Below are 17924 nucleotides of genomic sequence, written 5' to 3' on the forward strand. Positions count from 1 at the left end.
CGCTTGTACTCAAACTAATTAACTTCGCTTTTAGAAACTTTCGAAATCTTACTAGCGAAGCATTTGGTCCACACACGTCTTAGATAATTTCATCGATCTTCTCTACCGTTTATTTCGTAGAGTCAACCGACTTGGCGAATAAGCGGCTCAAACGAGATTCTATTACACTCACAATCGCAATTTCACGTATTCCCTATCTCAACCCTTTATATTCTTCCCTAAACCTACCCAACCGCAGATTTCCTTAGTTCGTTCTTGAGTACGATAAGTTCACCCTCCGACCTTTCGTTTAAGTTATTGCTTTTATCCAACGTTGGTCACGGGGCCCGGTGCAAAGGCTCGTGGAGGATCAGAATCGGTTCTATCAGGCCAATTAAGCCGCGTACCAGCTCTGTGAACAATCCCACCCCCATTGTGTTTGCTCGACCACCCCCTGCCGTGGTTCCAGCGCAACGCTTTTTCCCTCGGTTTCTCGCGTGAGATATCGAACTAAAGAGCAACGCGAAGTGTTGCTGGCCGGTGAATTACCGCGAGGAAGGTTGTTGCGGGGCGGACGCTGTCATTACGCGGTTTTTCCAGCGATTCGAGCTTCGAGGGTGGGCGAACAACAGAGGCCGACCCGGCTCTGCAGAGTTACAGGCCCGTGTAATCGCGTCATCCGAAACGCCCTGCGATTACGTCGCGTCGGATACACGGTCATCGAGTCGGGAAATCATCGAGTCAGCTCTCTTTCTCTCGTTACCGAGCCGTGCAACTCTGTTTGCGTGCCACGTCGCGTTTCAATGAACGCGCCTCTAGCGGCAGATGCGGAGGATCTACTCGGTGCGGTCCTTTGACGATTATATTTCACAGGTGTTTCGCGTATCCAAGTTTTCTAGTATTCAAATTGTTCACGTTTTCTATCGTTTACGTTTTTCGACAACTACGTATCAGACGGAGATGGAGTACCGTGATCTCCTAACTCTGGATTTATTAACTTTTCAAATGATGCGGAGGATAGACTAACGTAAGATTTCGTAGAGCGATATCTATCAGGATATCGTGTGAAAAGACAAATTGTCTCTTCTGTAGCTTTTTCGTAATTGAGAAGATTTATCCTGTCACGATACGTTCAAGTAGTACGTTCGTCTTCCACAAACCTCAGGAAAATATAAATCAACGAATAGTGGTTTATTTTACAAACTTGTCTCTACTTTGTGACACTCGATCGAACTGTAACTAGTACTATACGTTCAACTTCTGTCTACTGTATCTCCTTGTATACTATCCTCTTCAGCAAATAATTAAAATTAGTATTTACGTTCTTACCTGAACAAACTGTATTTGACGACACCTTGTTTCCACTACTCGTCTACTTATTTTTCTCCCCGACTATAGTGACCCAATAATTTGCGCTCTATCTTGCATGGACCACAGATACCAAGACGAAACTCTGAAACGGTTTACCCTAAGGCCGGTTCCCATTAGAAATCAATTGACCGCGTTAAGTTTAAACTCTCGTCTGGAATCCTCGAGGGGGGAAGGTTGGCTGCTCGTTCGCACGCGCTGAATTATGTGGCACATTTTGACAATTAATAGCCGTTAATGAAGATGCGATCTCGAGCCTGACCCGCGGCTATTCCTCCCCCCGCCTCTCTCTCTCTCTCTCTCCCGCCGCCTCCTTCCACTTTGTTTCGGGCCACTTTGTTAGGTAGATATAACACAAAGGAGAATCGAGGGGGTGGAAGGGCGCGTCATAACTCTGCGGGCGTAATTGAGAGCTCAACATTCGGTATACGCGGCGTTCGAGGTCGCATTATCGCGTACACCGGAGCTGTGCTGGCGCAAAAATGCGCGCATGTTCTCGTGCTGCGACCCAGCAAGAAGATTTCATACGCGCGCGCGCGCGCGCGAGCGCTGTGCAAGAAAAAGACGGCGTGGGGGAACGAAGAAGAAGGCGGACGACTCGGGCGGCATTCGATAATTAATGCGGCCCGCGGATTAATTATTATTAGCCGGCTGATTTGTTTCAATTTGTAGAGGGTCCTTTGATCGCGCCGAATCGTGTTTCCGTCGATTTCACCCGGCGTCCTGGCTGATTTATCTCAGCGGTTCGCGTCCCACGGGATTTACGCGAACGCGATTCGTTTGGTGTCGTTCTCGTCCTCGTAGAGGATGGTTGATGGCTACGTGTTTCGCAGGTGGACCAAATTCCCCTGCAACTTTTAATTTTCCACCTGACTTTTGCGTCGACGTGTCATAATTTGATGCCTCGCCGTGGAAATCTTTTCCTTTTCCTTTTTCCTTTTTCTTTTCCTTTTTTTTTTTTTTTTGTCTTTCTTTCTGTCGCTTGTAGAAGAAATTCTGGTACTCGAAATTGCGGTAGCTTGAGATTAAATGATTTTAACATGACTTGTACGTATACGTATTATTTATTCTGTGTCGTATGTATATTTTATGAAGAGACAGACGGAAAACAAAGTGTGTATTGTTTGCGAAGACGGTACTCTTCGTGAAAATATCGTCTGCGAGTAGTTTGATAGATTAGTTTGTAATTCCTACCTTGCAGACTAAGAACATTCATGTAGATCCTCGACAACTGGTAGAACAACGGCGTGTGGCTGCCTGACCGAAGACATTGGTAGAAACTGAATGAGAGAGACGACTGAACGAAACAATGCGTACGGGTTGTATCAAAAACAAATACGTTTGCCAAAGTACGATACAATATCTGAAATGTTTAACACTTTCTGAAAATTACTATAATAATGTGCTTGAACATACATGGAATAGCCGCGTGAATCTTCCTCAAAGCATTCACGATGTTGAAAAATATTGTCGAGTGACGAATTTTATGAAATCGAATCTGATGTTCGTGAGGGCATCGCTCTTGTCATCGTCGTTTGCACGTCCGAGAAGAGGGAGACGACTGTGAAACAGGACGAGCAGACAGGACACAGAGACGACGGTGAAAAATAAAAGAAAAGGAGAAAATAGAGCAAAGTGAGGCGAGGCCTTTCGCATTCTTCGCAGGAATGTAAATCAAGCCTGCCAAGGGAGCGGGACCGCTTCGATGCCGGCGGGGGTGCGCTAGCGTCTCCACTAAATAATTACAAGCTCTTAATTAACGACGAGGGTCGATCGTAAAGCCATCCACGAGTCGGCCGCTCCGTCCCGCGGATGCATGTTTCGAGATTATTTAAACGAGCAATGGTAACAAACGTTACCGGACCTTACCGGCAAAACCGCCCGTCGCTGCTAACTGGCCGCGCCACAGACGAGAAGAAGACCACGAGAGAAGGTAGAAGGAGAAGAGATCCATGGGGAAAAATAAATGTGAGCGTAGCCGGGGCCTCGTGCGGAAAATAAAAGAGGGCGGGGTCAACGTATTTTGCGGGAGGCTCGTTCCTCGAACCCGAACACCGACACCTCCGCTTCCAACTTTTTTCGTTCTTTGACCTTGCGTCCCGCGTCCGTTAGACATTTTTGCAAGACTAACCGAAGTTGCAATAATCGGAGTTGATGTGACAACTTGTCGTGTTTCTATCGATGGGTTTTTGGTAATGCGTTGCAGTAGCAGGAACCGCGTTCGTTTTTCTCTTCCAGGTGTTGATAGGGCTAGACAAAAGGGACTGGTTTGATTGGACTTAGTGACGTTTCTATCGGATACCGTTGGACGATGTTAGCAACCGTGTAATAATAGCGATGAAAATTTTCGTTGATGTGGATATTAATGAGCGAAAGCGATGAACGTAGACCAGCTTCTCGTACATTAACTTGCGTACTTTTACGTCTGTACTTGGCGATAAACTAGTAACCGCTCGTGTAATTCGAAATATACATACTGCTGTTTACGTCATCATATAATACGTGGCCGTGTAACGAGAACAAATTTTCGATAATGTGAACGATTTGCACGCATGATGTAACGGCGTAGTGTACGAGCCTTTTGGTAGCCGCATCGATCGACTCCATAAATTAGAAAGCAGAAAGAAACGAACATGTTGCGAACACCGTTTCTTAAATTCATCGTGAAATTTGCCATCTTCCTACAACAAATTGCAAGTAAAGAGTCGGACGTTAATCGTAAACGCTTAAAGCAACGAAATTGAGAAATTGACAGAAAGCGGAGCGAATCAGTTTTGACTTTGAGAGGCTCGCATATCGATCTGTAACGGCAACTAGCACGGTAAAATATATTAAATTCGCAGGATAATAATCGACAGGTTTGCGAAGTTTCGTGTTACTCGAACTTATGTAAATTGTTCGATTTCAGGCAACTTGACTAATCCGAACGAAGCCTGTAGAGCGCTCGGAACGCAATAATGGAAAGTCGAGGGTAACGACGTAACGAGCAAGATCTCGAAGGCGGCGTGGTGGCAGGACGCGGCTATCGGGCGTCGATATAATTCCATAAATCACGCGTCGCCGGAATAAATCACGTATTAATGAAAATTACACGTACGCCCATGGCCGGGGCTTGATATACGCGGGCCTGGGACCGCGGACGGGAATAAAATTGGCCGAGCCATGTTGGCGGGGCGGAATAAAGGGCAACGCGGAGCAATTACACGTCGAGCGTGTCCCAATGAAGTATGGCCGTTGCCTGGCTCCTCGATTACCACGGAAATCCTGTGTAGGAAGGGTTTAATTAAAATTAGAGCAAACGGAACGCTCAGCAGGGTTGCGGACTAGGGAAAGCCACAAGGCAGATCCACCGAGATCCCTGAATTCATCCAGGACCCTGTGGCGAACCGACCGGACCCTTCCACGGGACACTCGCCTCCCTTTCCAACGAGAAACGTACACGCTCGCGACTTCGCGCTGCGTTCCTTCTATATTTATTGAGAGATCGAGTTTTATGGCCGACCATGCACCGGACGCCCGACGGAGCTCGCCGATACTCCTGTGTCTTTATGTTTCCTTCGTTTCTTCGTATTTTGTGCTTCGCCTTTCGCTCCGGTATCGACATACTTTTCCGAGAAAATAGAAGGTTGGAGTTGGCAGCGGAGAATTTCTATCGAAGAAGATGTGGTTGTGGATTTTTACCGAACTCGAGCTCACGGTGCCATAATTTTGTACAAGACTATAGAATACTATGTTCGCGGATATTTTACAAAATCGCTCTTATTTAATTTCGAGGCTTCATAGCGATCCAGAGGATACTGTATAATTGGTAGAAATTGAAAGTGTACGGTTATAGTATGCGTTTGTGTTTCTTGGAGATTCTGTATTGGAAATACCATACGGTATGAATTCTTATCGAATTACATGGTATAATATAGTACAGTATAGTATCGAAGTTCCTCAAAACGTATTTCTTCTACATTTTTATCGTTTGATAAAATATTCTTGATTTCATAACTTGTACAGTGATGAGACAAATATCGAGCGGTGGGTAAGATATCGTATCACGAACTGGAAGAAAAATTACCTAGTTCGAATTGGAAGAAACGTTCAAGTTAGAAGAAAATACTTTTAGAATCTGAAAAACTTTTAGAATCTTCAGAATCTGCAAAACTATTCTTCTTTGTCCGTTCTAAATATCCGCTTGGTGGGATAGCAAATTTTTCAGCAATGTAAATTCTACCCTCGAAGAAGCTGAAATCGATAACAACGGTGTTGTACCAAACGTTTCTTGCGACTTTCGCTGGAACAACTTAATAGAAGACTGGCATTTTCTTAAAAAAAATACGTCTTTCGGTTGAATAGACGGGCATCCTATTATCGTCCACGAGTAATATCGTAACACAAGGATGGTGTGAGTAACATGGAAGTCGTGAGATCCGTGCACCGGCGACACGAACGTTACGAGAAGGTGCAGCTACGTGCAGCTACGCTGTTCCGCCTATCGGAAATGCAACGTAGTACCTCGAAAGCTCCCGTTCTCTTCTATCGCGTGATTTATTATATTATTCCCGGTTAACCGAGCCCTCGAACAACTATGACCAGCTAATGGCCTATCGCGACAATTCGACCAGCGCGCTTCCTTCGAGGTTAACGCCAGCCATCGTCGAAATTATGCGATCAGCTTTCGTACCTTCTCTCTAACTTCTTTATTCTCTGAACCGACGATAAATGTGATTTAGACGTTGTGCAATGGAGAAGATAGACAAGGCGCGTGAATCCTTCCTGAAAATTGTAATTTTAGTGGCAGAATATACGAATGGCGTTTAATTCTTCCGTGAATTCAACTTCGGTAGAATATTATTTTCCGTGGAAGAGTCTCCTCTTTACTTGTTTTATCTGTTTCTTCGCTGAAAAAACGGGAGATAAGACCTTCACGCAGAATGTTTGACGCTCGTAACTGCCAAAAATCTTTATTCTGTCCATTAGCAATTAAAATTCGATCTCCGAACTTCCATAGTGGTCCACCTAAAAATATACCTTCCCTCCCGTCGAAGAAACGTGAAACGACGATGAATCCTTTCTCAAGGAATATTTACAAATCCCAACAGCAAAAATCTTTATTTTTATTATTCATTATCTACTCTAATAGAAACTCGATCTCCGCTTACAAAAGTAACATATGAAAGTTACACTCAACCTGCCATCGCCCATCCGCTTAAAAATGTAAGCACCATCGCCGCTATGCCTTCTCGTTGCATAGATAACACTTATCCGCCGAAGGGAGCCCATAGCCTCGGCCTCTTCATATAGAAACACCGCTAAGCGCCAGCGCCTTCCTATTTCTACGAGAGGAGCTTACACGTTCGTTGAGTCTGTAGCAAGGCGAGCCCGCGTCCGTATCATTTCCACCTGGTGATTTATTACGTTATTCCAGGCGTTGAAGGCCGGACAACCGTGGCCACGTATGGTGTAGCAAAGCCGAGGCCCTGTTAATTCGATCTATTTTCTAAGCTTGGCTCGAAAGGCTTACGGTGCGTGGTGTCGGATCCGATTATATCCGATCGGCGTTCATACGCGCGCGAAACAGAGAGAAAGAGAGAGAAAGAGGTTATTATTCTCGTTCTGGTCGTTTTTCTTGAACGAAGGAACGAGGAAACTATGGGTTTCTCGTGCGCCAACGGGGCTCATCGTCCGTCGCTGCCTAGCCCGGATTAATTATGCGCGATAAAGTGCGTCGGACACGTGTAGTTACATGTGCCGTACGTGCGCCTATGTCGCCGTCGCGACGTCACGACCGATCAGATATTTCCTGAAATAATGCCGCTGCCTCTGCCCGTCCCTTTTCTCCACCCTGGCCGCGTCGACCGTCTGATCGCTCGGGGCAGTTTTAACTGTCTACCGCATTGCATTCGGGGGTTGTTGGAGAAATTATTGTGTACCAGTTTCTTCGACGTTCCGTTCAATGTTTCCTATTTACCTAGATTAAAGCACTGGATAGGTTTCTGAGTCGAAGATAATAGTTCCAGAAAGAGTTTCGTTGAGTGTTTGTAAATGAGTTTCTTTTTTTTAATTTTCTACTAAAATAATTGTATTTAGCATAAAATATGCAAGTATAGGGATACGTCTGAACAAAGAATAAACTATTGAACGATTTATTAAACGTTCGTAGAAGATCTATTGAAAGCTGTGCAGTTTCTGTTTCTGGTAATTTCCAATGTTATTTTAAGAAAATAAAATGACGTAAGAGGTATAATTAATGATGCAATACAGTGAATAAGTATCTATAAGATCGCAGTCAAAATATAAGACTATACTAAATATAAATATGTCTATATAACAGACATGTTTTTGTGAAGAAAGAAAATTATAGAAAATTTATTTAGCAAAGAAATTGAACAACGTATGTCTACTATGAGTGTACAAGAAAAAATTTAAAAAAAAAAGACACTTTCGTCTTTCTTAGCAGAGCGTGGTTTCGATCCACGGACCTCTGGGTTATGGGCCCAGCACGCTTCCACTGCGCCACTCTGCTGCTGTGTCAGACACGTCCCTAAAGCTGTTTTTAACGTGTTTACAGGGGGTGAAAGTAAAATAAATCAATAACTTCGAGTTATAAAAATTGATATCGTACTATGAAGTTCTTAATGATAAAAAGACATAAAAGCGTACAAGACAGGAAGCTTTTTTAAACGTTACATTCACGTAACATTCGTTACGAAACTTTTTTATTGGAAAACATAAAACACATTATGTATTGCAATATTTTTTTATATAACAAATAATAGCGCATTCTATCAGGAAATATCATCCTTCTACGTATTTGAAAATGTGAATGGCCAAATTTAGAGTCTGGCGAAACGAAATATACTTACATTGTAAATTTTCAAAAGCTACATAACTATATTTATGAAAATTAAATTGTTTAACATCCAATCTCGTGAAAAATTATTAACAAACAACCCTCAACGAAGCAGAGTGGCGCAGTGGAAGCGTGCTGGGCCCATAACCCAGAGGTCCGTGGATCGAAACCACGCTCTGCTATGGCTTGATGATTCTTCTTCAATCTTTTTTTTTTTTGCTCGACCATTCTCCTGTGACCTGCACACTTCTACGGCCTACTCTTACCATTAAAATTTAGTTAACACGCCTAGAATTAAAAGAAAAATTATAAAGAAACTTTGGATAAACTGGCTACAAGCAACTTCTAGTAAAAAGATTGAAAAAAAAGAAGTTCTCGAGGGAAATCAACCCTCTTAGCAGAGCGTGGTTTCGATCCACGGACCTCTGGGTTATGGGCCCAGCACGCTTCCACTGCGCCACTCTGCTTCGATGTTAAGGTTTCTACGAAATTTCAGCGTGTTGCAAATTTCTATTTTTACTCATTTAATTACTTTCTCTAACGTTGATCTATCGTTTTGTATATCCTACGTTACGACGAATAATTCTACATACGCGTTTCTATGATCAACTTTAAAAATTTGTCTTTTAGGCGATGTCCGAGGGAAACTCATTCGTTAACTACCCATTTTTTATTTGTTTCAGTCCGACATTGTCCATCAAAGCGTTTACGAGCTGGTCCACAGTGAAGATCGAGAGGAACTCCAAAGGCAGCTCATGTGGAATTCTTTTCTACCCGCCGAAAGTGCGAGTCTCCCCTTGCACGACGCCCTTTCACCCCAGCACAGTCATCTTCTCGAGCGCAGCTTCACCGTCCGCTTCCGGTGTCTCCTGGACAACACTTCCGGCTTTTTGGTGAGTTTACGGCTGTGTGAATTCGAACGTTACTCCTCACAGAATCTATAAAACGCGTTTTCCCTACTTGAAGGTAACGTTGAGATTGCTTTAGATTCAAATTAAAATCATTTAGTGGTCATCGTCGTTCAAATAATGTCAAATTCAAAATCGTCTGTAGCTTGTTTCAAGGTTGTGTCAAGGTTACTCGAAGACCTTGTTCTCTCCATTCGCATATAATTATCACTTAAATATCATACGAAGCAAATTTAGACCTAAAAGAAGAAGCGATTGTGATCTCAAAACCCCTCGTCATTGCCAATATTGTTTGGATATTCGCATAACCCAGGAGTACACGTTTCTACCAGCAGTCGAATCGATAGCGAGTCTTTAGCTGTGCGTATCTCGCATGCTTGGTCACAGTTCCATGTTCGTTTAGTGAATGTGCAACGTAATTCTGGTTCATTCATGGAAACCTCCGTGCACAGAGTCACGCGAACAAGGATGATCCGTTGACCCATGAGGAGGAACAGTTTCCGTACTGGTATCTTGTTACCGGTATCCCGGTAAAAATCGTTCTCGTTTCAACCCGTTTCTGATAGAAGAGAATAGGTTCGAACGAGCGTTACACGATAGGCTGTGTCGCGAGGTATCGATCCGATTTTTACATCAAATTTTCATAATTGCCAGCGCGAGCTGCCCTGCAACTCACGATAATAAAGTTAATTGCGGAGGAGGGAGTCAGTCTCTCCCTTGAACCATAATTACCGTGTGTTTTCCTCCGGCATCTGGTGGCTGGAATTGCGGCGATCTTTGTCTCCAAGAAGTTGCCCTAAGCTCGTCACATTTTCACATTTTCGTTGTTATTTTCAACGAGTTTGTTATTTTCGTTGCAATTTTTAACTCCCCCTCCGTTCGCATTTACGTTCGTCCATTATCAGTTTGTGTATCTCACGTCTTAAACCATTAAAGATTATCGTATTATAGGCATTTCAGTTTTGTGGATTTCGCAAGATCGTAAAATTGAGAATAAAAAATAAAATAAAAAGAATATTAGACGAATCCAGTCTTCGATTGGTTAACACGAATAGTTTAGTCAATTGAACTGGCGAGAATAATCTCACTTGGATTTTGATAAAAACGCAGAACGTTTATCGTACCGCAAAGAAGAACGTCGATTAGGACACTTCCTTTTCGTCGTAAACCTTTTATGATTACAGTTTCATTTTCATAAACGTTAAAGCGGTGATCTTTTTGCATGACTGTCCTATGACCTGGTCGGATTACGAGCTCCTCCTTTTCGTTCTTCTTTATAGCTTTGGGACCCCCTACTTGTCCCGCGTTACACCTCTGTATTTGCTAGCTGTCTGGCGTAAGGTAATTAGTGTTTTGTCGTGCTGCGGCTCGCCAAAGGGTAAACTCGATTTTGTCCACGCTTTGATTTACGTTCCTCTTCATGGACGATGGATAACTACCTTTTTTAGTGGACTACTCCGCGAAATCTGCGAGAAAATCATGCCTTTTCTTTCGTTTCGTTTTCTCGTCAGTTGAGTCTGTTCTTTTTCCAGCGTTTGGACATCAGGGGACGAGTGAAGATACTTCATGGTCAAAACAGGAAAACGGAAGAGCCGCCGCTAGCTTTGTTTGCTCTGTGCACGCCGTTCGGCCCACCATCGTTGCTCGAAGTTCCGCAAAAGGACGTGATGTTTAAAAGCAAGCACAAGCTCGACCTTGCGCTGGTTTCTATGGACCAACGAGGAAAAATGTTGTTGGGATATTCGGACGCGGAACTCGCGAACCTTGGTGGCTATGATCTAGTCCATTACGATGATTTGGCGTATGTTGCGAGCGCTCATCAAGAACGTAAGCATCGTTCCGTATTACATGTTAATATCTCGATATTATTTCGAGAGATTATATTAAGTTCGATAAATAACACGTAATATTATAGATTCAACTATGTGTTCTATGATGATAATTTTTAGTATTGAAAACCGGAGCATCGGGCATGATAGCGTACAGATTCCAGAAGAAAGACGGTGGGTGGCAGTGGCTGCAGACTAGTTCCAGGCTAGTCTACAAGAACTCGAAGCCCGACTTTGTCATCAGCACGCATCGGCCACTCATGTAAGTTTCGATTCGAAAACTCGATCAAACGTTTTCAATTTTATTAAAATTCTTCTATCTTTGTAATTTTTCAGGGAGGAGGAGGGCCGGGATCTTCTCGGTAAACGAACAATGGACTTCAAAGTGAGCTATCTGGACGCCGGCCTAACCAACAGCTACTTCTCGGACAGCGACAGCCTCACAGGTTCCGTGATGACGCCGACACTTCCCAGCCAACCGACGTCACAGAGAGTGAACAGGCGGTACAAGACCCAGCTGAGAGACTTCCTGTCCACCTGTCGAAACAAACGTACCAAACTGACCGCTCAATCGTCCGTTTCTCCACCCGCCACACCCACTGTCGCATCCGTGGATTACCTCGCGGCTGATACCAGCGCTGCAGCTGCAGTTGCTGCAGCGTACAGCAACCTGAACACGATGTACCCGACTGCTTACGCACCTACTGCGGTCGCAGCAAGCACGGATCCCTCGTTGACCACGTATATTGGTCACACTGGCAACTATCATCAGACTCTGTACCCAGCTACTGCGTTGGACAATAGGTGAGATTTCTCGAACATTTACATATCAAATCGAGAAGTTCGTAGGGCAGAGAATAAACGATATTCGTCAACAAATCCAGGTACCTTACCGCAGCGACGGAAAACCTATTCCAATACAGGCCTCTGGGCTCCTATTATCCAGAGTACCATACCAGCACAGCGTACAACGGTTTCATCGACGTCTCGCTACCTACTTACGAGACGCATCAACTAACGAGTAAAGCGGAAGAAAAGTTGTACTGTCAACAACTGGGCGAATCTCCTAAGTACAGCTACGTAGAAACCAGACATCCTAGCAGCGTCAGCGGGTCCCCGTATGCAGCCAGTCCTGTTGCGAGTGCATCGACGATGCATACTGCAACGGCAGACATTAACATCGTCCGTGCTGGTAGCAGGCACTCCCTGGAAGGCGGAGCTTCCTCCAGCAATTCCGCTGGAAGTTCCCCGGTAACCGGACCTACGAACGGCGTGCTCACTCCGAAAATAGAGGACGTGAAACCGGAAGTTTACGGAAATGAGGCGCCACGACAAACTGTTCTCATGTGGGGAGCGCCCCCTGCGCGTACTCCACCGAGAAACAACGGCAGCTACAGTCCACCCACGCCACATTCCACCCATTCCTCTACACATTCCACTAACGCTAACGCTGGAGATCCGCTCAAGTCTCTGGCGGAAATGAATTCCATGAACGGCGAGTGCAAATGGCGACAGACGTCGCCAAGCGAGCAACAGACTACCGCGCCCAGTTCACCGAGGACCAAGACGCAGCCACAGCAACAGCATCAACACCATCAACAACAACAACAGCCCCAACAGCAACAGCAGCAGCAACAACAACAGCAACAACAGCATCAGCAGTACCCAGTGACCACGTCTCAGTATCAAGCAGCAGCGGCAGCCGCGGCTGCAGCTGCGGCCGCAGCAGCCAGCACTATCGGATACGCGCACTCGCATCCAGGCCATGGCCACGGGGAAGCGGGCTCCGAGGTATGGCAAGGAGTGCAACACCACCATCACTACCAGTACTATCCCTACCACCATCACCACCCCGCACCACCAAGGCACGCGCCCCAGTGAGTGTCACTGCTGCCTCACCGATTTTAAAGTATACTAGATGAAAGGGATACAGTGAGGTCGCAAAATCGGTCAGCGGTTAAAATTTACAACTTTCGACAAAGGCGTTAAGTAAGGTCACCAATTGGTCTAACCGCAGGTAGGGTCGTACCAATTTCACACGCAAGTACGCACTTGCCTCGGTATTAATTGTTGCGATCATGGAAAGTTGTAAACTTTAACCACTGTCCGATTTTACGATCTCCCTATATCGCTTCTGTCTACTATAATTCTTCCGACGTGTGGAAATGATTTTGAAGTATTCGAATGGCTCTCAGGTCGTAGTTAATCCCTCTAGGATAGCCGAAGTGGGGTAGATGTAGAATTTATTTTATAGAATGATTTTGTTTCGATGAACCGGGAATGTTCGATCGATTTGATTTTATTATAAGTCATCCTCGAGGGGTTAAATAAAAATAATTCCTAGATTTTGAGGAAAATTTATTTATTTGGTGTGATAGAGTAAAAATAGTCACGCGAGAAGCGATATAGCTACCTTCGATACCTTTGATATTTGACTGCTGGGCATGCACGTAACAAGTAATGCACAAAACTTCTCTCAAGCGTACCACTATAGATTTAATCATACTCTGCATGTCCACGTTAATTCATTTCTCGGAACGTTTATTTCGAACTCGAACATTTGTTTTCCGTATAATTTGATTTTACTCACTGCACTTAGGAGAAAAAAATTACGCTCACGTCTAAATCGTTAAGAATTAAAAGGAAAGTTTTATCAAATGAATTACTATGAAGAACTATTGAGTTAACGAAGTATATAATAAGAACAGAGATAAATGAGGGAGCGGAAAGGGTTGCAAATAACGGGGAAACATACTTTCGGTTGCAGCACACCCCCGTCAGCTGTGGGAACGGGGACGGGAATCGGCATGGGCATCGGCCCGGACAGCAACACCAGCAACAGCAACGTCTTGTACCACCCACCGCACCACCACCCTCAGCACCAACACGCGGTGGCATCATCAGCGGCGGGAATGGGCCCAACTGTCCCTCAGATTCCAAACCGGACGCCGGGAGTCCTCTGTTGTCCATCTCTGAGGTGACTAACACCCTGCTCAACCAATAGTCTCTTCGTGACCTCAGCATCGCTCCGTTTCAGTGATGAAGGTAATTTCAGGGTCAATTGACGAAGGTAATTTCAAGTTGATCAAGGCGATCAAGTTGTGTGATGATTATCAAACTGATCAATATCAGATTTTCATTTACTTCTACGAATCGAAATATAAAGAATTCGTGAATGTTGACAGGGTTAGAGAAGAAAAGAAGAAAAGTTAAAGATGCTATATTTTCAACATCTCGATATTTTGTCTATTCTTATACATCATACGTATTCTATATATTTCTATATATCTCTATAAAACATACACAAACGTTTAGAGTATAGTAATTATTACATTTCATAATATTTAATCTGATGATTCTATGTAAAAATGTTTCTCAAATGCCATCGTCTCGACTGTTCACAGGTATCTCCCAGGAGATAGTTTCACCGAGGCGAATCGCAAAACGCGTGACTGTACCATACAGATAATACCGGTTGAAGTTGTTAAGAGTGTTGCCGTATAATGCTGTAACATAACACACTTATTTACAGTTAATGCCCGACGTTGCTACGACGTATGTGCATGTACGCCTGATTACGTTCGTTCGACCGTATTGTTAAGTTTTCGCGAGAGTTCTCCGGAGGTCGTGCAGAGTTTCGAGTCTCCCGCTCGTGGAATTGTGAAACCACGTGAAAGGGTATGATTACGGAGATCCTCGTTGGCTGTATTCGGCTGAAAATCGACGTTTACTACTCGCGAAGCGAGTTTGCACGATAGGAAAAGATAGCAATTTTCTTGCGAGCCGAAAGATTGTAATTTAAAGATACGTTTGTAATTAACATATCGACAATGTTCGAATTTGTAATCAATTCACTTGGAGTGTGGCTAGCGTGCCCCTTTGATCCCAATGGCAACAATATTTGTAAGTTTCTTCTATTCCTTGTAATTATTAAAAATAAGCGTGACACGCAGAGGATCTCTGCCTTCCATGAAAATCTTCTCAGGCGAATATTTGAATGGTTCTTGCTAAAGGGACGCGATAACCACACTTCCACCCTTCATCCTTCGAACAGGAAAAAGAGCAATATAGAATTCCGTCGAGGAGCACAAAATTAATTGCCTCGATCGAGCTATGAGAAACGCAACACATACGGAGTTTAGTTTTAAATTAGGCCTGCGTATATTGTGTGATCGTTCTGTACGTACTATCGTTGTTTTATTCTTTCTTTCTTTGTTGATCCTTCGCGACATCGGGTATCAGATTTTATCGGTATTGGATCGCGAAGTACTCTCGTAAGGGGCTAATCGTGTCATTGCGTTTTTGTGCGTGTAATCATTTTTTAATGGAGTACACACGATTCTGTGATATGTGTTAGGTAACTTAAAGTGCGGTATTCTTCTAAAAGATATTTAAGATTCGTGCACGCGTAACTGAAAACGAGGAAAAATTGAAGGGAATTAGACAAACGTTCAATGTTTGCCGCACTTATACGAGGAATCGAATTACAATAGCATCGCGAAACATTCCATCTCATATTCCAAATCCTATTATGGATGGACCAAAGTATATAATACGTATTATCGGTGGCAATAAATTAGCTACAAACATCCCCCTCTACATTTATGCATTATCATTTTATCATATCGTTAGTTTATTTAAAGCAAAAAAACAACTCGAAGTAATTCGATTCCTGGATCACACTGTTTGCGTTTTCCTATTAAAGAATGTCAAGATGTGGTTGCGTATTCCATTGAACGGGCCAAGACCAAAATTAAGGGAAGAAAAGGGGGAAACTCTCGATTCGGCTGAACAACCTCAGTCTTGCCAATGTTTTGTTAATAAGTTTGTAATTTTTGTACTTAATTAATTTATACGGCTATTTATGTACACGCGCGTAAATCGACGTCTAGAGAAGCTAGGCGAGCCTTCCATAATTTTAGACGTATACTCTCATTTCGCGAACGTAATGTCCATGCTCGGGAAACGAGAAGACTGCGTGAAATTAAAGGAAAGGAACGGAGATGAAATTATTGGGGGAAGGGTGCCGGAAGTCTCGATCGACTTCCCGTGGCATCGAACTGTCCGCGTTTCGAAGAGGAGACCAGAGTGAATTTCTCAATGCTTCGAATCTCCAGGCCGAAATAAGAGGTAGAAAAGAGAAAAACGTGATTTTATTTTGCGCATACATATCAGAAAGATAAGGAAGGCGAAGGGAGCGTGTTACAATCCTTCTCTTTCTATTGCAATCTTGATATATATATATATATATACAAAGAGATATATATGTATACATAAAGATATATATATTGTATTATTTGCTAGTAGGAACAACGTTTAAATTTTACGGATAGCTTAACGATTTTTACGGCTACCGACGAAATCCTCTTTTTTCCTTCCGATCCATGCATCCTTTTGAAACTTACAAACTACGATTATTCTGTAACTTTACCCTACTTCATATCGTTGTAGTGTTATACAATATACGAAACTATTTTGCTATGATTCTTTGTAAACATCCAATCCGCTGATCGGCTTTGCGACATAAGGCGAATCTGGCGACGCTCGTAGACTTGTTACTGACGTCGTTCTTGAAACAGTAGATTATTTACAATTTTTAAAATCCATTGGCAACGAAGAAAAGAGGATACGAATGTACCAAAATGTCTTTGCGGACAAATGATGAAAGAAACATCGACAATAAAAAAGCTACTGGACATATCAATTTCTATATATCTTTCTCTCGTGGTTTCAAACGAAAATCACAAAACGGGTATAAATAGAATTTCATTGGGAAAAGAATGAAGGACGTCAGTAACGAGTCTCGAGAACCCATACTGTAAATTCACATCTTCGATCGTAACAGCTTGAAACTACGTTTCTTTGCAATATCGTATGAAGATCTACTATTATAAGTAATTGAGTCTAGTCCACACATAAAGCGAATTAATTATATATCTACTATGCTTAAACTGTGACAATGTCCTCACCAGCGAAGCAACCCCTGCCGACAATCTTGCTTGGTAAACGAATTACCTCTCCACTGTACACATGTATCTATACATAAACCCGCGTTAACAATCCCGAAATCATTCGTCAATCTTCAAATCGAGGTAAAAACATTTCAGATCCAATTTTCTTAATAGTGTCAACCATCGTAACAATATTTCTATTACAAACTCTATAGACGAATAGAAAAGATTTCTCGTATTTATATATGTTTATCTAAAGACTGCAAACAATTTTGCGGCCAATATTTATTGTAAAATTCCAAATAACTATTAAATAATGTTCTTACGATTTGAGGGTTGACGCCTGGCCGTCCCCTTCTTATTTGATCACAGTGGTGAGAATATTCTGACAGTTTAAGCATACATGTATATTTACTGTATATTTAAATTAAGGTATCTTCTAACGAATATAGATAAGTTTTAGTCGATATAGACGATTCTCCCCATAGTTATCCACATAGATCAAAATACGTACCTTATTTTATAGTGACCGGTATCTGCAGACAACATGCAATTCAGTCGTGGCCCTATCGAGTTGGATGACACAAGTGGAAAATTTTTTTTATCATCGCGCGTTCTCTATTTTAGATCGAATATAAAGAGCGTTCGATGGCGATCAATAAAACAACATATCACCGAGTGCCTATTTCGATCGAGAGGACTATCAGATCAGTGAGACCAATCTCTGTTGATTTCTTACGATGTAAAAAATAAATAAGAGGATACTATACTATTACGGATATCGAGAAGAATTGAATAAATGTAAGATAGATACGAACTTGATAGTTGATCCCCTCTTTTTCAAAAATCTCTACATACTAAAAGTAATAAATATTATTACTCGATAAAGAGAAAAATCCTTATACAACAAGATATCGTTACATATCAATTTTTAAGAAATTCTGATACTCTGAAATTTATCAAGATATCTCGATTAAACGAACGTTGCTCAATGAAAAAGACAAAATTTACACTTTGCAGATACCTGTATCTCACTATTTGTAAAATT

The 17924-nt window shown here is 42.8% G+C and overlaps 1 protein-coding gene and 3 non-coding genes across 5 annotated transcripts in view; 2 read left to right on the top strand and 2 right to left on the bottom strand.

Annotated features, from left to right (window-relative positions):
• LOC117235851 (aryl hydrocarbon receptor protein 1) overlaps positions 1 to 14465 on the top strand; it is a 156090-nt gene extending 141625 nt beyond the window's left edge. The window contains exons 5-11 of one of the 2 annotated variants that reach the window (XM_033498277.1): positions 8872 to 9081; positions 10629 to 10923; positions 11046 to 11187; positions 11262 to 11729; positions 11810 to 12802; positions 13693 to 13970; positions 14330 to 14465. In XM_033498277.1, the coding sequence (XP_033354168.1) occupies positions 8872 to 9081; positions 10629 to 10923; positions 11046 to 11187; positions 11262 to 11729; positions 11810 to 12802; positions 13693 to 13906 (2322 nt within the window). In that variant the 3' untranslated portion in view covers positions 13907 to 13970; positions 14330 to 14465. The remainder of the gene's footprint in view (positions 1 to 8871; positions 9082 to 10628; positions 10924 to 11045; positions 11188 to 11261; positions 11730 to 11809; positions 12803 to 13692; positions 13971 to 14329) is intronic. The other variant, XM_033498278.1, reaches the window with a different exon arrangement.
• Trnam-cau lies at positions 7790 to 7861 on the bottom strand. The gene has a single exon. It is a non-coding gene; the product is annotated as a tRNA-Met (tRNA).
• On the top strand, positions 8299 to 8370 carry Trnam-cau. The gene has a single exon. It is a non-coding gene; the product is annotated as a tRNA-Met (tRNA).
• Trnam-cau lies at positions 8584 to 8655 on the bottom strand. Its single transcript has one exon. It is a non-coding gene; the product is annotated as a tRNA-Met (tRNA).
• Positions 14466 to 17924: the final 3459 nt, after the last annotated feature.

The sequence above is a fragment of the Bombus vosnesenskii genome, unplaced genomic scaffold (assembly GCF_011952255.1).
Source record: "Bombus vosnesenskii isolate JDL3184/JDL3185 unplaced genomic scaffold, Bvos_JDL3184-5_v1.1 scf7180000013328, whole genome shotgun sequence".
Lineage (NCBI taxonomy): Eukaryota > Metazoa > Arthropoda > Insecta > Hymenoptera > Apidae > Bombus > Bombus vosnesenskii.